The sequence below is a fragment of the Choloepus didactylus genome, chromosome 1 (genome assembly GCF_015220235.1).
Source record: "Choloepus didactylus isolate mChoDid1 chromosome 1, mChoDid1.pri, whole genome shotgun sequence".
In the NCBI taxonomy this organism is placed as follows: Eukaryota; Metazoa; Chordata; class Mammalia; order Pilosa; family Megalonychidae; genus Choloepus; species Choloepus didactylus.
In genome coordinates this window covers 92,719,527-92,738,930 of record NC_051307.1, presented here as the reverse complement: position 1 = coordinate 92,738,930, position 19,404 = coordinate 92,719,527, and the positions used below count along the sequence as shown (strand labels likewise).

The window sequence follows — 19,404 nt, the reverse complement described above, 5'->3', positions numbered from 1 at the left end:
AAGATGTCAATTCTACCCAAACTCATCTACAGATTCAATGCAATCGCAATCAAAATTCCAACAACCTACTTTGCAGACTTGGAAAAGCTAGTTATCAAATTTATTTGGAAAGGGAAGATGCCTCGAATTGCTAAAGACACTCTAAAAAAGAAAAACGAAGTGGGAGGACTTACACTCCCTGACTTTGAAGCTTATTATAAAGCCACAGTTGCCAAAACAGCATGGTACTGGCACAAAGATAGACATATAGATCAATGGAATCGAATTGATTATTCGGAGACAGACCCTCAAATCTATGGCCGACTAATCTTTGATAAGGCCCCCAAAGTCACTGAACTGAGTCATAATGGTCTTTTCAACAAATGGGGCTGGGAGAGTTGGATATCCATATCCAAAAGAATGAAAGAGGACCCCTACCTCACCCCCTACACAAAAATTAACTCAAAATGGACCAAAGATCTCAATATAAAAGAAAGTACCATAAAACTCCTAGAAGATAATGTAGGAAAACATTTTCAAGACCTTGTATTAGGCAGCCACTTCCTAGACTTTACACCCAAAGCACAAGCAACAAAAGAGAAAATAGATAAATGGGAACTCCTCAAGCTTAGAAGTTTCTGCATCTCAAAGGAATTTCTCAAAAAGGTAAAGAGGCAGCCAACTCAATGGGAAAAAATTTTTGGAAACCATGTATCTGACAAAAGACTGATATCTTGTATATATAAAGAAATCCTACAACTCAATGACAATAGTACAGTCGGCCCAATTATAAAATGGGCAAAAGATATGAAAAGACGGTTCTCTGAAGAGGAAATACAAATGGCCAAGAAACACATGAAAAAATGTTCAGCTTCACTAGCTATTAGAGAGATGCAAATTAAGACCACAATGTGATACCATCTAACACCGATTAGAATGGCTGCCATTAAACAAACAGGAAACTATAAATGCTGGAGGGGATGTGGAGAAATTGGAACTCTTATTCACTGTTGGTGGGACTGTATAATGGTTCAGCCACTCTGGAAGTCAGTCTGGAAGTTCCTTAGAAAACTAGATATAGAGTTACCATTCGATCCAGCGATTGCACTTCTCGGTATATACCCGGAAGATCGGAAAGCAGTGACACGAACAGATATCTGCACGCCAATGTTCATAGCAGCATTATTCACAATTGCCAAAAGATGGAAACAACCCAAATGTCCTTCAACAGATGAGTGGATAAATAAAATGTGGTATATACACACAATGGAATACTACGCGGCAGTAAGAAGGAACGATCTCGTGAAACATATGACAACATGGATGAACCTTGAGGACATAATGCTAAGCGAAATAAGCCAGGCACAAAAAGAGAAATATTATATGCTATCACTAATGTGAACTTTGAAAAATGTAAAACAAATGGCTTATAATGTAGAATGTAGGGGAACTAGCAATAGAGAGCAGTTAAGGAAGGGGGAACAATAATCCAAGAAGAACAGATAAGCTATTTAACGTTCTGGGGATGCCCAGGAATGACTATGGTCTGTTAATTTCTGATGGATATAGTAGGAGCAAGTTCACAGAAATGTTGCTATATTAGGTAACTTTCTTGGGGTAAAGTAGGAACATGTTGGAAGTTAAGCAGTTATCTTAGGTTAGTTGTCTTTTTCTTACTCCCTTGTTATGGTCTCTTTGAAATGTTCTTTTATTGTATGTTTGTTTTCTTTTTAACTTTTTTTTCATACAGTTGATTTAAAAAAGAAGGGAAAGTTAAAAAAAAAAAACAAAAAAAAGCAAACAAGGAAAAAAAAAAGATGTAGTGCCCCCTTGAGGAGCCTGTGGAGAATGCAGGGGTATTCGCCTACCCCACCTCGATGGTTGCTAACATGACCACAGACATAGGGGACTGGTGGTTTGATGGGTTGGGCCCTCTACCACAGGTTTTACCCTTGGGAAGACGGTTGCTGCAAAGGAGAGGCTAGGCCTCCCTTTGGTTGTGCCTAAGAGCCTCCTCCCGAATGCCTCTTTGTTGCTCAGATGTGGCCCTGTCTGTCTAGCTAAGCCAACTTGAAAGGTGAAATCACTGCCCTCCCCCCTACGTGGGATCAGACACCCAGGGGAGTGAATCTCCCTGGCAACGTGGAATATGACTCCCGGGGAGGAATGTAGACCTGGCATCGTGGGACGGAGAACATCTTCTTGACCAAAAGGGGGATGTGAAAGGAAATGAAATAAGCTTCAGTGGCAGAGAGAATCCAAAAGGAGCCGAGAGGTCACTCTGGTGGGCACTCTTACGCACACTTTAGACAACCCTTTTTAGGTTCTAAAGAATTGGGGTAGCTGGTGGTGGATACCTGAAACTATCAAACTACAACCCAGAACCCATGAATCTCGAAGACAGTTGTATAAAAATGTAGTTTATGAGGGGTGACAAGGGGATTGGGAAAGCCATAAGGACCACACTCCACTTCGTCTAGTTTATGGATGGATGAGTAGAAAAATAGGGGAAGGAACAAACAGACAAAGGTACCCAGTGTTCTTTTTTACTCCAATTGCTCTTTTTCACTCTAATTATTATTCTTGTTATTCTTGTGTGTGTGCTAATGAAGGTGTCAGGGATTGATTTGGGTGATGAATGTACAACTATGTAATGGTACTGTGAACAATCGAAAGTACGATTTGTTTTGTATGACTGCGTGGTATATGAATATATCTCAATAAAAAAAGGGGGGGGGGTTATTTGGTTACACAGTTACAGTCTTAAGGCCATAAAGTGTCCAAGGTAACACATCAGCAATCAGGTACCTTCACTGGAGGATGGCCAATGGTGTCCGGAAAACCTCTGTTAGCTGGGAAGGCATGTGGCTGGCGTCTGCTCTAAAGTTCTGGTTTCAAAATATCCTTCTCCCAGGATGTTCCTCTCTAGGCTGCAGTTCCTCAGAAATGTCATTCTTAGTTGCACTTGGGATATTTGTCCTCTCTAAGCTTCTCCAGAGCAAGAGTTGGCTTTCAACGGCTGTTTTCAAACTGTCTCTCATATGCAGCTCCTGTGCTTTCTTCCAAGTGTCCCTCTTGGCTGTAGCTCCTCTTCAAAATGTCACTCTCGGCTGCACTGAGTTCCCTCAGCTCATTTATATGGCTCCACTGATCAAGGCCCACCCTGAATGGGTGGGGCCACGCCTCCATGGAAATTATCTCATCAGTGTTATCACCTACAGTCAGGTGGGGCGCATTTCCATGCAAATCTAATCAGCACCAAAATGTCTGCCCCACAAGACTGCATCAAAGAATATGACTTTTTCTGGGGGACATAACACATTCAAACCAGCACAGTAGGTGCTTGGTAAAATTTGCCTGTGAAGCCAGATCTGGTCCTGGGCTTTTCTTTGTTGGTAGATTTTTGATGATTGATTCAATCTCTTTATTGAGATTGGTTTGTTGAGGTCTTCTATTTCTTCTTGAGTCAGGGTAGGTTGTTCGTGTGTTTCCAGGAAGTTGTCCATTTCATTCTAAGTTGTCTAGTTTGTTGGCATACAGTTATTCATAGTAACCTCTTACGATCTTTTTTTAATTTCTTCAGGATCCATGGTAATATCCATCCCTCCTACCACCCACCCATCCCCACAATTCCTGATTTTATTTATTTGCATCTTGTCTCTTTTTTCTTTGTCTAGCTAAGGGTTTGTCAGTTTTATTGATCTTCTCAAAGATATTCTTGGTTTTGTTAATGCTCTCTTTTTTTTTTTGTTTTCAATTTCATTTATTTCTGCTCTAGTTATTGTTATTTCTTTCCTTCTTGCTTTCAGGTCAGTTTGCTGTTCTTTTTCTAGTTTCTTCAGGTGTGCAGTTAGGTCTTTGATTTTACCTCTTCTTTTTTAAGGTAGGTATTTATGGGTATAAATTTCCCTGTCAGTACTGCCTTTGCTGCATCCCAAATGTTTTGAAATGTTATGTTCTTATTTTCATTCATCTCAAGACATTTACTGATTTATCTTGCAATTTCTTCTTTGGCACACTGATTGTTTAAGAGCATTTTGTTTAACCTCCATTTATTTGTGAATTTTCCAGTTCTCTGCCTGATACTGATTTCCAGCTTCATTCCATTATGATCAGAGAAAGTGCTCTATATAATTGCAGTCTTTTAAAATTTATTTAGACTCGTTTTGTGACACAACATGTGGTCTATCCTGGAGAATGATCCATGAGCACTTGAGAAGAATGTATATCCTGCTGTTTGGGGTTGCAGTGTTCTGTATATGTCTGTTAGGTCTAGTTCATTATCATTTTATTTAAGTTCTCTGTTTCCTTATTGATCCTCTGTTTAGATGTTCTGTCTGTTGATGAGAGTGGTGTATTGACGTCCCCAACTATTATTGTAGAGACATCTACTTTTCCCTTCAGTTTTGCCAGTGTTTGCCTCATGTATTTTGGGGCACTGTGATTAGGTGCATACATATTTATGATTGCTGTGTTTCCTTGATGGATTACCCCTTTTATTAATATATAGTGTCCTTTTTTGTCTCTCACAACAGTTTTGCGTTTCAAGTCTTTTTTATTCGATGTTAGTATAGCCTCTGTTTTGGTTACTGTTTGCATGGGGAATATCTTTTTCCAAACTTTTACTTCCAACCTGTTTGTGTCCATGGGTCTAAGGTGAGTCTTTTTGTAGACAGCATATAGGTGAATCATACTTTTTTGTGCATTCTGCCAGTCTGTGTCTTTTGATTGGGGAATTAATCCATTAACATTCAGTGTTATTACTATAAAGGCTGTATTTACTTTGGGTATTTTATCTTTTGGTTTTTATATGTCATATCTTATTTTTGTCTCCTTTTTTACTCTTTTGGTTACCCTTACTGAGAATCTTCATTTTTACAGTCTCCTCCCCTATCTCTGTTGTCTTTTCCCTTCAGCCTGCAGAACTCCCTTGAGTATTTCTTGTAGGACAGGTCTCGTTGATGAACTCTCTGTTTCTGTTTTATCTGTGAATATTTTAAGCTCTCCCTTAATTTTGAATTACAGTTTTGTCAGATAAAGAATTCTTTTTTCTTTCAATACCTTAAATATATCAGACCACTGCTTTCTCATCTCCATGGTTTCTGATGAGAAATCGACCCTTAATTTTATTACAACTCCCTTGTATGTGATGAATCACTTTTCTCTTGCCTCCTTCAGAATTTTCTCTTTATCTTTGGCATTTGGCATTCTGATTAGTGTGTGTCTTGCAGTATGTCTTTTGGATTTATTCTGTTGGGAGTATGTTGTGCTTTCTGAACCTGTATATTTAGATCTTTCATAAGAGTTGCGATATATTCAGCCATTATTTCCTTAGATATTCTTTCAGCCCCTTTTCCTTTCTCTTCCCCCTCTGGGACACCCATGACATGCATATTTGTGTGCTTCATGCTGTCATTCAATTCCCTGAGACACTGCTCAGTTTTTTCCGTTGTTTTCTCTATCTGTTCTTTCATATGTGAGATTTTTTTTTTTTAATTTTATTCGGATTGTTCACATACCATACAATTATCCAAAGATCCAAAGTACACAATCAGTTGCCCATGGTACCATCATACAGCTGTGCATCCATCACCACAATTAATTTTTTTTCCAATTTTTAGAATATTTTCATTACTCCAGAAAAGAAAAAAAGGCAAAAAAGAAAACTCATTTCCTCCCCTACCCCTAACCAACCCCCCTCCATAATTGACTCATAGTATTGGTATAGTACTTTTGTTACTGTTGATGAAAGAATGTTAAAATACTGCTAACTGTAGTGCATAGTTTGCAATATGTACATTTTCCCCCTGTATACCCCTTTAATATTAGCTTCTAGTTATAGTGTCATACATTTGTTCTAGTTCATGAAAGAGATTTCTAATATTTGTACAGTTAATCACGGACACTGTCTACCATAAGATTCACTATTTTATACATTCCTGTCTTCTAACCTCCAACTTTACTTCTGGTGACATGCATGACTCTAAGCTTCCTCTTTCTACCACATTCACACCTCATTCAGCACTGTTAGTTATTCTCACCTCTGTCGACTCACCTCTGTCCATTTCCAAACACTTGGGTTCAACATCATTGAACATTCTGCTCCTAATAAGCAGCTGTTCCCCATTCTTTAGCCTCATTATATATCCTGTTAACTTATATTTCATGTCTATTAGTTTACATATTATAATTAGTTTATATCAGTGAGACCCTACAATATTTGTCCTTATGTGTCTGACTTATTTCACTCAGTGTAGTGCCCTCAAGGTTTCTTCATCAACCTGTTTTTTTTTTTAAGACGGTTTTGTTCACCCACCATACTTTCCATCCTAAGGAAACAATCAATGGTTCACTGTATAGTTAAATATTTTTGTATTCACCACAATACAAAATTTGTTTCTTCCACAAAGGAGGAAGAGTCAAGGAAGGTAGAGAGAAGAAAGAAAAAGAAAGAAAGAAAAAAAGAACAAAAAAAAATGACAGCTAAAAAACAATGAAAGGAAAGATGGAGTTAAGCTAAAGTAGAATAAAAGAGTCAGACAACGTCACCAATGCCAAGAGTCCCATACCCCTCCCTTATGTCCCCCTCTTAAAGGCATTTAGCTTTGGTATATTGCCTTCATTCCATCAAAGGAAACATAGTACAAAGTTTCTGTTAACTATAGTCTCTAGTTTGCATTGATTGTACTTTATTCCCCAATACCACCCTATTTTTAACACCTTGTAAGGTTGGCATTCACTTGTTCTCCCTCATGTAAAAATGTGTTTGTACATTTTATCACAGTTGTTGAGCACTCTAGGTTTCATTGAGTTATACAGTCCCCAGTCTTTATCTTTCTTCTTTCCTTCTGGTGTCCCACATGCTCCTAACCTTCCTCTTTCAACCATACTCACAGTCATCTTTGTTCAGTGTACTTACGTTGCTGTGCTACCATCACCCAAAACTGTGTTCCAAACCTCTCTCTCCTGTCTTTTCCTGTCTGTCTGTAGTGCTCCCTTTAGTATTACCTGTAGCACAGGTATCTTGTTCACAAACTCTGTCATTGTCTGTAAGAGAATATTTTAAACTCTCCCTCAAATTTAAAGGACAGTTTTGCCAGATACAGGATTCTTGGTTGGCATTTTTTTCTTTCAATATCTTACATATATCACCCCACTTCCTTCTTGCCCCCATGGTTTCCACTGAGAAATCCACATATAGTCTTATTAAGCTTCCTCTGTATGTGATGGATCACTTTTCTCGCTGCTTTCAGGATTCTCTCTTTGTCTTTGACATTTGATAATCTTGTTATTAAGTGTCTTGTTGTAGGTCTATTCAGATCTATTCTGCTAGGGATATGCTGCACTTCTCGGATCTATAATTTTAGGTCTTTTATAAGAGATGGGAAATTTTCATTGATTATTTCCTCTAATGTTGCCTCTGTCCCTTTTCTCTTCTCTTCTCCTGGCATTCCCATGACATGTATATTCATGCATTTCATGTCATTCAGTTCCCTGAGATGTTGCTCATATTTTTCCATTCTTTTCCCTATCTGTTCTTCTGTGTGAAGGATTTCAGGTGTCTTGTTCTCCAGTTCCTGAGTGTTTTCTTCTTTCTCTTGAGATCTGCTGTTGTATGTCTCCATTGTGTCTCTCATCTCTCGTGTTGTGCCTTTTATTTCCATAGATTCTGCCAGTTTTTTCGAACTTTCGATTTCTACATATGTTCGCCTAGTGTTTTCTTTATAGCCTTCATCTCTTTTATATCTTCCCTGAACGTGTTGATTTGGTTTAGTGCATTTCTTTGAATATCTTTAATAGATTGTTTCATTAAAGTGAAGTAATATCTCAATTGTATCTTGATTGAGGTGTAAATTTGTTCCTTTGGGCCAATTCTTTGTTTTTCTTAGTGTAGGTTGTAGTTTTCTGTTGTTCAGGCATCTGGTTTCCTTGGTTACTCCAGTCACATTTTCCCAGACCAGAACGGGTTCCAGTCTCGGAATGGGGTTATATTCAGGGTGTATCTTAGAGGAATGACAGACTTTCCTGTGAAGTTTCCAGTCACTGCTTTTCCTAACCTGCCCAGCAGGTGGCGCCTGTCATTCTTTCGCTCCCGACTGGTGTAAGGAGGTGTGGTGCCTTCAGTTTCTGTATTGGCAGTTTTCCCCCAGGCTCTGGGATCTGCTTCTGAAGGGAAAGCTGGTCCCCAACTCTTTACCCTTAGGGAAGATACACCTCCTAGAGATTTGTCATCTGCATTTGAATACTCTCTGTCTCTGTTATCTCCACCCCTGTCTGGGTCAGAGTGCTGGGAACTGAAAATGGCTGAGGCTCTCTCTACTGAAAACGGCTGTGACTCTCTCCTCTGAGCCCCTCAGGTTGAGAGAGAGAGTGAGGGACAGAAAGCCCCCTTTTGGAGCCAGTACACAGCCCCGAAGTTTCACTCGTCAGCCAGAGGTAACACCTGGTCTCTGGGCTCCCCCTCCCGGTACAGATGAGTCTTTTGGTTCTTTAAGGTCAGTGGACACTAAAAGCCTCTGTCTGCTTGATGGGGGTTTGTAGCTTGTATTCAGCAGTCTACATTTGTTAATTAAAATCCCAGTTGGAGCTCAGCTGAGCTATATTCGCTTGCTGGGCTCTGGGAGAGTGCTGCTAGTTTCTAGCACAGTGAGGCTTTGCAGCAAATCCTGCCATGGGGGGAGGAGGCTCTTGGCATGGGTCCACAGCTTTTACTTACAGATTCTATGCTGTGGTCTCAGGCATTCCTCCCCATCCAGGTTGGTGTATGAGGTGTGGACAGTCAACATTGTCGCCCAGCAGTTATTCCAGAATATTTATTAGTTGTTCCTGGTTGTAGAGTAGTTGTTCCAGGGGAATGACTAAATTCCACTCTTCTCTATACAGCCATCTTGCCCCTCCTCCCATATGTGAGATTTTGATTGTCTCTCTTCTAGTTTCATGATTGTTTCTTCTTCCTGTTCATATTTGCTATTGTATGCCTTTTGTGTATTTTTAATTTCTTCTATTATGCCTTTCCTTCCTGTAAGTTCTGTTATGTTTCTTTTCATACTTTCAAATTATTCTTTATGCTCACCCAGTATCTTCTTAATATCCTTTAGCTCTTTAGCCATATTTTCCTTCATCTCCTTGAATTGACTTAGGATATTTGTTTGAACAGCTTTGATTAAGTGTTCCAAATTCTGTGTCTCTTCTGAAGTTTTAATTTGTTCTTTTGACTGGGCAGTATCATCCTTTTTCTTAGTATGTCTTGTACTTTTTGGAGATGTCTAGGTATCTGATTATCTTGATGAGTTTACCCTGAAGGTCAGTTTCTCTCTCTTGCTTGGGGTTTTATTGTTGATTGGCTTTCTGTTAAGACTCTTCTTTGACATTTGGTTCAACTTTTTGTAGATCTTTAGAATTGCCTGTATTTAACTGACAAGAATTTTTCAGCTCTTCTTTATCTGATTCTTGCCCTGGTTATGCTGTATGATTTTTATGGTTGTACAATTTGTATAATTGTTTACTCCTCAAGGGAAAGCTTCCTTTCTTCTGTTCCTTCTCTGGGAATCTTCAGCTGTTCTGTTTGTTTTTGTTTCACTGGTTTATATATATGTTTTTACTCTCCTATCATTGCTTCTAGCTGCATTTGTCTGGAGAGCAAATTCTGGGAGAAGGGTCACCTCACAGTCATTTCCCAAGTCCTTATTTCAAGCCAAAACAAAGCCAGGGACCCTGGAAGGGGATACAGACCAACTCAAAAGAGCCCGGAGGAGAGGTTCGGGAAAAGGCACTGAAAAGTGTTTTTGATGGCTCTCCAGTGCGGCACTTTACTGGCCTGCCCAGCTGGTGGCACTCTTCAGTGAACTCTTCCCTGCAGCCCTAAAAGCCCTGCTTCTTTGAATCTCCACTGCCTTTGCCCCTTTTGGGTCACAAGGGTTCCTGTCCAAGGTGGGCCAAAATTGTGGTTCAGAGACAGAACTGAGCATTCCCAGTTTGCCAATCAAAATCATGATCAGTGCTTGTCCGTGCTCCACCCTGTTTTGGGGGAAGAGGGCTTCCACATCCCTTTCCATCTGAGGCAGCCAGCCAGGAACTGACCAAAGGTGGGTAGTCTCAAGAGTCAGGGATGGGCACTAGCAGTCGCTGCTGAGCCATTTACTCAGTTTTTACCACAGTCTCTTTGTCCTGCTCTTCCCTGGATGCTCCTCTTGTCCCCAGAGCCCCACAACAGTTGTTCCAGACAGTTTCTGCCCATTCACTAGCTGTTTTGAGAGGAGGAATGAGCACTGAAGTGCCGTACTCCTCCACCTTCCCCAGAAATTATCCTAGGGTGATGAGAACTTTTAATAAATTTTGAAGTCCTTCAACTTGTTCTGTTTTTAAATTGTTTTGACTGTTTTGGCTGTATGTCCATTACACTTCCACATAAGTTGTAGGAATGGCTTATCAAAAAAATCTTACCTACACAAAAATCCTGCTGGGTATTTTTTTTCCTTCATCTTATTTTTTGGAAATAATTTTTAATTTACAGAAAAAGTTGGAAAAACAGTATAGAAACAACACATTATCTGTCTTCTAGATGTTTGAGAGTAGTTTGCATACATAATGCTCCTCTAATTAATACTTCCATGTACATTTCCTGAGATTAAGTGTTTTTGAGGGAAATATTTTGGTATGTTTTATAATATTTTAAATAAGTCCTATGCATGATGTTCCTTTGTCATTTGGGATTTGTTGTGAAGTCTTAGGCAAATTTGATCTTTATTCTTTTGTAGTCTTATTATTTTCTGCCTGAATCTTACTAGAATTTTTTTTGCTTTATGCTTAAAAGGTTCAGTTTTTCCACCTCTTTACATATAGGCCATGTGCCTTTCAATTTGAAGCCTTTAGAATGCTGTTTTTCTATCCAGCAGTTTTTTGTTTTTCTTTTTTTGTTTTGTTTTGTATTTGTTTGCTCTTTATTGTGATAACATATATGTCTCCGTCTCTCTATATATACACACATACACGTATAAAACAATTTCTCACTATAACCATTTTTAAGCGTTTCATTCAGTAGTATTAATTGCATTCATAATACTGTGCTACCATCACTACCATCCTTTACCAAACCTTCATCTCTCAGAGCTGGAACCCTGCACCCATTAAGCAATAACTGCCCATTTCTACCTCCCCTCCATCCCTGGTAGCCTCCAGTCTTCTTTCTGTCTCTGCTTATTCTAGATATTTCATATAAGTGGAATCATTCACTATTTGTTCTTTTGTGTCTGGCCTATTTTGTATATTTTTTAATTATGCTGATGATTATTGCTTCTGTTGTTTTTTCTGATTTCAAGAACTTCTCTTATTTAAAGGTTGGTTCTTAGTTCTCTGTTGTCCTTTTTTATCTAGTTGTTCTCACTGTTTTTTTGTTTTGTTTTTTTTTAATCTTTTTCTTCAGCATTCTGGGAGAGCTTCCCAAGTAAGTCATCTTCGTACTGATTTTATTTCTTGAAATGTCAGTTTACTGCCTAGCATGTATTTCACTTCTGCTATTTCATGTTTTGTTTCTTTGCAATCTTTCTTTTCTCAATCTCTGTTTTATCTTTTCCGTATAATTTTCAACATAACAATAAATGATATTTTCTTTAATATATAATTTAAATATTGTAAAATTACCTAAATATATTAAATACTATAAGTAAACATTCTAGCTGTTTTTATCTACAATCCTAAAATTTGACATACTCGGGTTAGCATCCATTTTGTTTTTAATCTTCTGAAAGAGTGCCATAGATAGACAGTAGTGTGCTGCCAGGGTTGAGAACTGCTCACGTAAAAAGCACATTGCCTCACTTATCTTTCTGTTCCTAAAGATTGGCATTGCAGAACTCAATACATAGTTACTGAATTTGTAGTTGCTTATTGTTTGTTGTATCACGATTATCTTGCTTCATTCTTATATTCACTGCCTTCACTGTTTTGCAACAATTTTTTTTACATAATTAATTTTTATCAAGTTATTCTATAAGTTTAAGTCTTAGATATAGGAGTTGCAAAGATCTAAGCATTTTGACAAGTCCAAACCCAATTGTAGAAACTTGAGTCCAAGTTGTTTTACAAATGAGGAAAACGATCACACAGCTAGATGGTAGCCAAGAAGAGGGGAACCTAAACCAAGTGTCTTTTCCTTTATGGTGTTTGCAACATTTTAAAACTTAAAACATATCTTATTAATTTTCATTCATTGAATTGAAAATTAATATTTCATCAGCCTTTTAAATATGGCTATCTTCAACATTTATTTAGTCTTAGAATGAAAGCAGTGATTTATGGCAAGTCACTTAATTTCTGTAAGCTGCAGTTCCCTCATCTATTCAAAATGAAAATAACAAATAAAAAAAGAATCTGAAAGTATTTTGTAAAACTTAAATGCTATATGATTATAAAATAATATTTTCCCTGGAGGTGTGAAGCATGATTTCAAACTAAGGGCCATACTAATACCTCAAATTGTATATAGAAAGAAAGTTTTACACTATTGCATCAAGCATCTACATTTGGGATATTATTCCTTCAAATATGAGGTTGTGTCTCTCTTTTTAAAATATATTCCTGATCTCATCTTTTAATTGTCAAGCCAGTCTATCTCTAAATGTATTATTGATAGGTGTCTTTCTAACAAGTAAGCTGGTATTATTGTTGTGTGCCTATTTTCATTCTTTAGTTTTTAAGATAGCTGATTTTATGCTCTGTTTTTAATATCTGCATAATTGGATGGCATGTCAGGGTAAATCTGTGACTTGTGCATTATCTTCTTTACTGAGCATATAATTTGCTTAGAATTCAGGAGGTTTTTCACTAGATTAGATGATGATAAATCTTAGTGCTTGGCTGTGGACTAAAATTGTATTTTATTTGTATATCTCAACCAATGATGACTTTGTAATGCTGATACATAGTGGTTTGTGCTTGTATAATTTCTTGAGCTTTCTTTTGGTTGAATGATTTCCTACCATTATCTCTTAATACATAAACATTCAACAGCTTGTTCTTTTAAAAAATGTCTTTTGGACCACTGAGTGATTTTTGTTTTTGTTGACTAATAATTCTGTTCCATTGACTTGGCTCTTAGGTCTCTGACCTTTTTCTTTATCTTCTTTTAGCGTTTTTACCTTCTTTGACATTTTTCCTCAGCATTTTAGGAGATCTTCCTGAGTTTGACATGTTTATTCATTACTTTATTTTTTTGCACTGTCACTTAGCTCTTTCTGGCCTTATAGCTCATAAGTTTGATTTTCCACATGAAGGTACCACAACCTTTTTTTTTTGTTTGTTTGTTTGTTTTAAATTTTATTTTGAAATAAATTCAAACTTACAGGAACAGTTGCAAAAACAATACAAAACCCATACACAGAACTCCAGCATGCCCTGACCCCCCTCCCCTGATACCCTGATCCACCAACTTTAAAATCCTGTCACACCACCATTTCTGTCTTTCCCTCCCTCCCTCCTTCCCTATCTATCATCCATCATCTATTGCTCTGTCCTCTGAACATGAGAGCAAGCTGCACACATCCTTGAACAAACAATTTAATTCACATATACAATTCCCATGGACAAGAACATTCTTTTATGCAATCCCATTAAGTGCAGCTAAGAAGTTCAAGAAATTCAGCATTGATACAAAGCTTACATTGTATATTTCCTTTTTCTTTTTTCCTTATGTCCCAACTGTGTCCCTTTGAGTCTCCTCTCCTCCATCCTCAGATCCCATCCAGGATCATCCTTGCAATTTAATTGTCATTATCTATTTAGACTGTCTTTTTCTTTTTTTTTTTTTCAATTGTGGAAACATATATGCAGCCTAAATCTTCCCATTCCACCCCCTCCCTGGCATTCCATTAGTGGAATTAATCACATTCACAATGTTGCAATGCTATCACCTTCCCACCATCCATTACTAGAAATTTCCCTTCACCCCAAACAGAAATCCTACACTCATTTCTTAACTCCCCATTGCCCCTTTCCCCACTTCTCATAACCCATACTCTACTTTTCATCACTGTGGTCATATTCTCTGATACCTTCTTTGTATTTACCATGGGGCTTAAATTTAACCTCTTAAATCTATAACAATCTTGTTTTTCTTTGATACCAACTTAACTTCAATAGGACACATAAACTATGTTCCTATACTCTTCCATTCCCCCACCTTTATGTAGTTCTTGTCAAAAATTGCGTATTTTACATTGAGTCCAAAACCACTGATTTATCATTATAGTTTATGTATTTTAGATCCTGTAGGAAGTAAATATTGGAATTACAAATCAAAAATACAGTAATATTGGTATTTATATTTACCATGTGATCTTTACCAAAAATCTTTATTTCTTCATGTGGTTTCAGTCAGTTGTTTAGTGTCCCTTCCTTTCAGCCTGCTCAATTCCCTTTAGCATTTCTCGTAGGACTGATCTGCTGGTGATGAAGTCCCTCAGCTTTTGATTATCTGGGAATGTTTTCATCTCCCCCTCATTTTTACCCTCCAGTTGTTTGTGAATTTTCTAAGTCTCTGATGGTTATTGACTTCTATTTGTATTCCATTGTGGTCAGAGAATGTGCTTTGAATAAATTCAATTTTTTTTTTTTAATTTATTGAGGCTTGTTTTATGTCCCACCCTATGGTCTATTCTGGAGAAAGTTCCATGATCACTAGAGAAGAATGTGTGTCCTGGCGATTTGGGATGTAATGTTCTGTATATGTCTGTTAAATTTCTCTATATCTCTCTCTCCTTTCTTTCTTTCTCTGTGTGTAGGGCTCTCTGTAGTATCTGAAGTAGGGCAGGTCTTTTATTAGCAAAATCTCTCAGGATTTGTTTGTCTGTGAAAAATTTAAGCTCTTCCTCAAATCTGAAGGAGAGTTCTGCTGGATAAAGTATTCTTGGTTGGAAATTTTTCTCTCAGAATTTTAAATATGTCATGCTACTGCCTTCTCACCTCCATGGTGGCCACTGAGTAGTCACAACTTAGTCTTATGTTGTTTCCTTTGTATGTGGTGAATTGCTTTTCTCTTGCTGCTTTCAGAACTTGCTCCTTCTCTTCAGTATTTGAGAGTCTGATCAGAATATGTCTTAGAGTGGGTTTATTTGGATTTATTCTATTTGGAGTTCGCCGGGCATTTATGCTTTGTGTATTTATATTGTGTAGAAGATTGGGGAAGTTTTCCCCAACAATTTCTTTGAATACTCTTTCTAGACCTTTACCTTTCTCTTCCCCTTCTGGGACACTAATGAGTCTTAAATTTGGACATTTTATTTTATCTATTGTATCCCTGAGATCCATTTCAATTTTTTCAATTTTTTTCGCCATTCTTTCTTTTGTTCTTTCATTTTCTGTTCTGTGGTCCTCGAGGAGGCTGAGTCGCTGTTCAACTTCCTCTAATCTTGTATTATGAGTATCCAGAGTGTTTTTAATTTGGCCAACAGTTTCTTTTATTTCCATAAGATCTTCTATTTTTTTATTTACTATTGCAATTTCTTCTTTATGCTCTTCTAGGGTCTTCTTTATGTCATTTATATCCTGTGCCATGCTCTTCTTCATGTCCTTTGTATCCTGTGTCATGCTCTTGTTGTTTGTCTGTAGTTCTTTGCTTAATTGCGCCAAGTACTGTGTCTCTTCTGATCTTTTGATTTGGGTGTCTGGGTTTGCGTTCTCCATATCATCTGGTTTTATCATATGCTTTAAGATTTTCTGTTGTTTTTGGCCTCTTGGCATTTGCTTTACTTGATAGGGTTCTTCCGGATATAAAAAATACCGATCTCTAATTTGTCAGATCTACAGCTTGGTGGCATACACTTTCTTTAACTAACCAGCAGATGGCGTCCACAAGTCACCTATTCACCTCAAGTCATTTCTCCCCAACTTTGTCTTTGTGGTGTTTGTGGTCTTGTTCTTGTGGGGTCCAATTGGTGCACCAAGTTTGGGTGTATTGTTGGTGCTGTCTGCCCTGAATGTGGGGCATGTGTCTGGGTGGTTATGGAGGCAGAGCAGCTTTAATAGTCAAACCTCCCACATGTTCCCAGAGATTTAAGGCTGTTTCAAGTGTCTAAGCTTTCATTTCAATCTTGCCACAGATTGTCTCTGCCACTGACCCACAAGTCCTTGGTATTGGCTTAGGGTCCCTGGGATTTCCGAGTGGGCCCCTCTTCTCAGCCGTGCTCTTCCAGGACCTCTGCTGAGGGAAGGATGTGCCACGTCACAAGTGTGCACCTGCCCTCCATGGAAGCCCTGGGCCACCAGGCTGTGCATGGGCGTTCCCAGCCTGCTTTAAAGATGGTTGAATGGGGCGTGTTAATTTCCCCCTTTTTGCACAGCTCCACCTTCCCAGCTCTGGGACAATTAGCTGTGGGTGCACTAAAGGCCACTGTCCATGGCTGATATTGTGGTGTGTGCACCGTGGTGCGGAAATTACTCCCTGTCACACTGGGACCCTTGGCCCGGCTCTGGGCTATATCTCCAGCCTGGGCAGGAGCGTCTCCAGCCCGCTGGGGGGATGGCTGCAAAGGGGCACAGTTTCTTTCTCCTTTTAGCTCCCCTCTGGCCCCAGGACAATCAGCGGCAGGCTATCCTCCACGCCAGACCCTGAGACATTGGCCCAGCCTGCTCCTGCCATGCTTCACTGTGTGGTTCTCACCGTCGTAACCACAGCCGCTCCCAGTTTTTTGTTTTTTTTTTTCTTTAAAAAGAACTAGTCCGTCTCCAAACGCCAACCCACAGTTTCCCCACACCGCAGTGCGACCGTGGGACTTTCAGCCAGCTCACTCACTCGTTTCAGAATGCAGACTCCCGGTTTCACCAAATGCACGGTCACTGTAGATTTAGCAGACCTTGTCCGTCTGGTGCATAGTTGGAACTGGTGTTCTGGGTCACTTTCTGGCTTTTATGTAGTATTTTTCATGGAGGTGTTTTTTTGCCCTGTCTCACCTACTGCCATCTTAGGTTCTCCCACACAATGGGTTTTACTATAGGTTTTCCTCATACCTTTTAGTGCACCCACCTTTCTACCTATAGCTTTCCTTGACAAACTGTCCTCAATTGTAATACAGTACAGCATTCTTAATTAAAGCCCACCCATAAACTTTGAAAGTGAGCAAGGGGCAAAAAAAAAAAAAAAAATACAGCAGTTACTACATGGCCTCACGTTGTCTTCCTAATTTAGACCCCTATAAAGTGAAGCACTTCCCACACATGTACAGTCGATTACCACCAGTGGTATCTTTATTGTTCTTCTTGGTCTTTTGTTATGATCTGGGGATGAGATTCTAACGGGAAAACAAAGGAGTTTGTTCTTCTTCAATCCTGCTGCTGCCCCAAGGGTAAAGCCTATTAATCATTGCCAGAAAGTTTGGGCAAATTTGAAATTGAATATGACTCCTGACTTTTTATTTTTAACTTTCTACCTACCTATTGAAATAAATTCTTGCTTTTTGACATATGTATAGTGTTTTATTTTTGAGGAGAGGGTATTTGATTTTGGCTACACAGTTACTATTGAGAGGATCATTCATCTTTATATAATGTATTAAAATTTTTTCTTGCATATTTCTCTTTAGATTTATTCTTAGTCAGTTATATGGAATGTATACATTTTAATAATTAAATCTGTTGTGCTTGTTAAAATAACTTCTGTAACATTTTAATGTGTTATTGTGTGCTGATAAAAGAGAGGCATATCATTCACTGGGGTCATTTAGCAACTCCTAGCAACTCAGGAAATTCAGGAACCTAGCCTGAAAAATGTTTCAGTAATGTATACAATATATTATATAATATATATAATAGCCAGGATTTTTTCAGTACATTTCTCAAGATTTTTTTGTTGTTCCATTTGTTTTTGTCAGATGACAGAAAATAATTTTTGGTTGAAGAAGATAGAAATCAGTGTTTCAGAAGCAGAAAAGCGAACTGGAAGAAATGCCATGAACATGCAAGAAACATACACTGCTTACCTCATTGAAACAAGGTGAGAATTAGATGTCAAGAGTCAACTTTGGTAGCTACTGATGCAAATTCTGTTGTATAACAGAAATGTCTGCAGCTTATTGTCTTATTAGTGATAAGTTTCTTTACTTTTTAACAGGTAAAGTAAACAGTTGTCTCTTTTGCTGTGTTGTTCTTGGTACCTATTTCTAATGTATTCGTTTTTGGGGGAAAAGAAAGGTTAGTGGAATCCTTTTTTTTTTTTTTTTTTAATGTCAATGATTTTTCTTTCGGCATTATTTTTTGGCTACTTTCATTGTATGCAGTGAACATGTGTCAACATATATTTTGATAAAATCCATTTCCGTTTTAAAACATGAATGCACTTTAGTTTTAAAAAACTGTTGTGGATAAATGCATGTCATTCACTGGGCATGCCTCTACCCTAGCTGCCCTTTCACCCTTCAATGGAAGGTCATCATTATCTGGTGCCAGAAAGTGCCTTCTCAGGTATGAAGCTCTCAGTTTCCACTTCAGAGGAATAAGATGTCTTATTTTTCTTCCCATACCTCAATCCCCATAGTTTTTATCCTAAGCCCAACTAATATAACATACAGCATTAGCCACTGAGCAGTTATCAATGTGAGGGTGAAAGGATTTCACCCTGAAAGGAAATCAGGTCTGCGAAGCTCGAGTTGACGTTTCTTTTAGTTTACACACCTAAGGGATGCAGTGGTGTAGAAAGTAGGGTTGGGAGGACCAGTAACCGATAAACTGAATATTTTACCCTGTTTCAGAAATAAACATTTTAGACTCCATTGAAGCTATTGATGAAAACTACTGGAATACTTTTGATATCTGGAGTGTTACCTGACACCTGTATTGGTGGAGTTCTTGGTCTTAGATGCAATCCCTGTGCAATTTTGGGAAAGGATACCAGGTTTTCAGGGGGGCATATGAAGTGGACTTAGGTAGGTAGAGATGGTGAACAAAGGAGTCTGGACATACATAGTAAGACCTAAGTATTCTTAGAAGAATTGGTGGTTACAGAGAAATTAACAGGGGAAGAAGTTGAGACTGGAGCTTTGAGTCTGGGGGTAAAAGAGAAAAGACAGAATCATGGAGTAAGAAATCAGAACTCAGTAGAAAAATTTTTTAACTTTTTTAAGGAAAAAGTTAAAGGAATTAGGATTGTTTTGCTTAGAGAAAGGCAAGGGAAGACTCGATCTACTGTTACCAGTTATAGACCGTTTATATAAAGAATATACTGACTAATTCTTTTCTCTCTGCAGAGACTAAGCAGATATGTTTTCAATTAAAACAAATAAATATGACCACGCTATTTTTGTTTTTGTTTTTGTTTCTTCAGTTTTATTGGTCCATATATCTGAATTCATTATACACATCTTTCAAAATAGCTAGATACTATAAGAATAGCTTATAGTTCAGCTCTGATTGCACAAATACATGACACAGGAAACCATT

At 38.2% G+C, this 19,404-nt stretch overlaps 1 protein-coding gene across 1 annotated transcript in view; it reads left to right on the top strand.

The window, feature by feature from the left end:
* Positions 1 to 19,404, top strand: part of SNX4 (sorting nexin 4) — a 117,910-nt gene that overhangs the window by 20,452 nt on the left and 78,054 nt on the right. Inside the window, exon 2 of the mRNA XM_037837360.1 lies at positions 17,841 to 17,962. Within this exon, the coding sequence (XP_037693288.1) occupies positions 17,841 to 17,962 (122 nt within the window). The remainder of the gene's footprint in view (positions 1 to 17,840; positions 17,963 to 19,404) is intronic.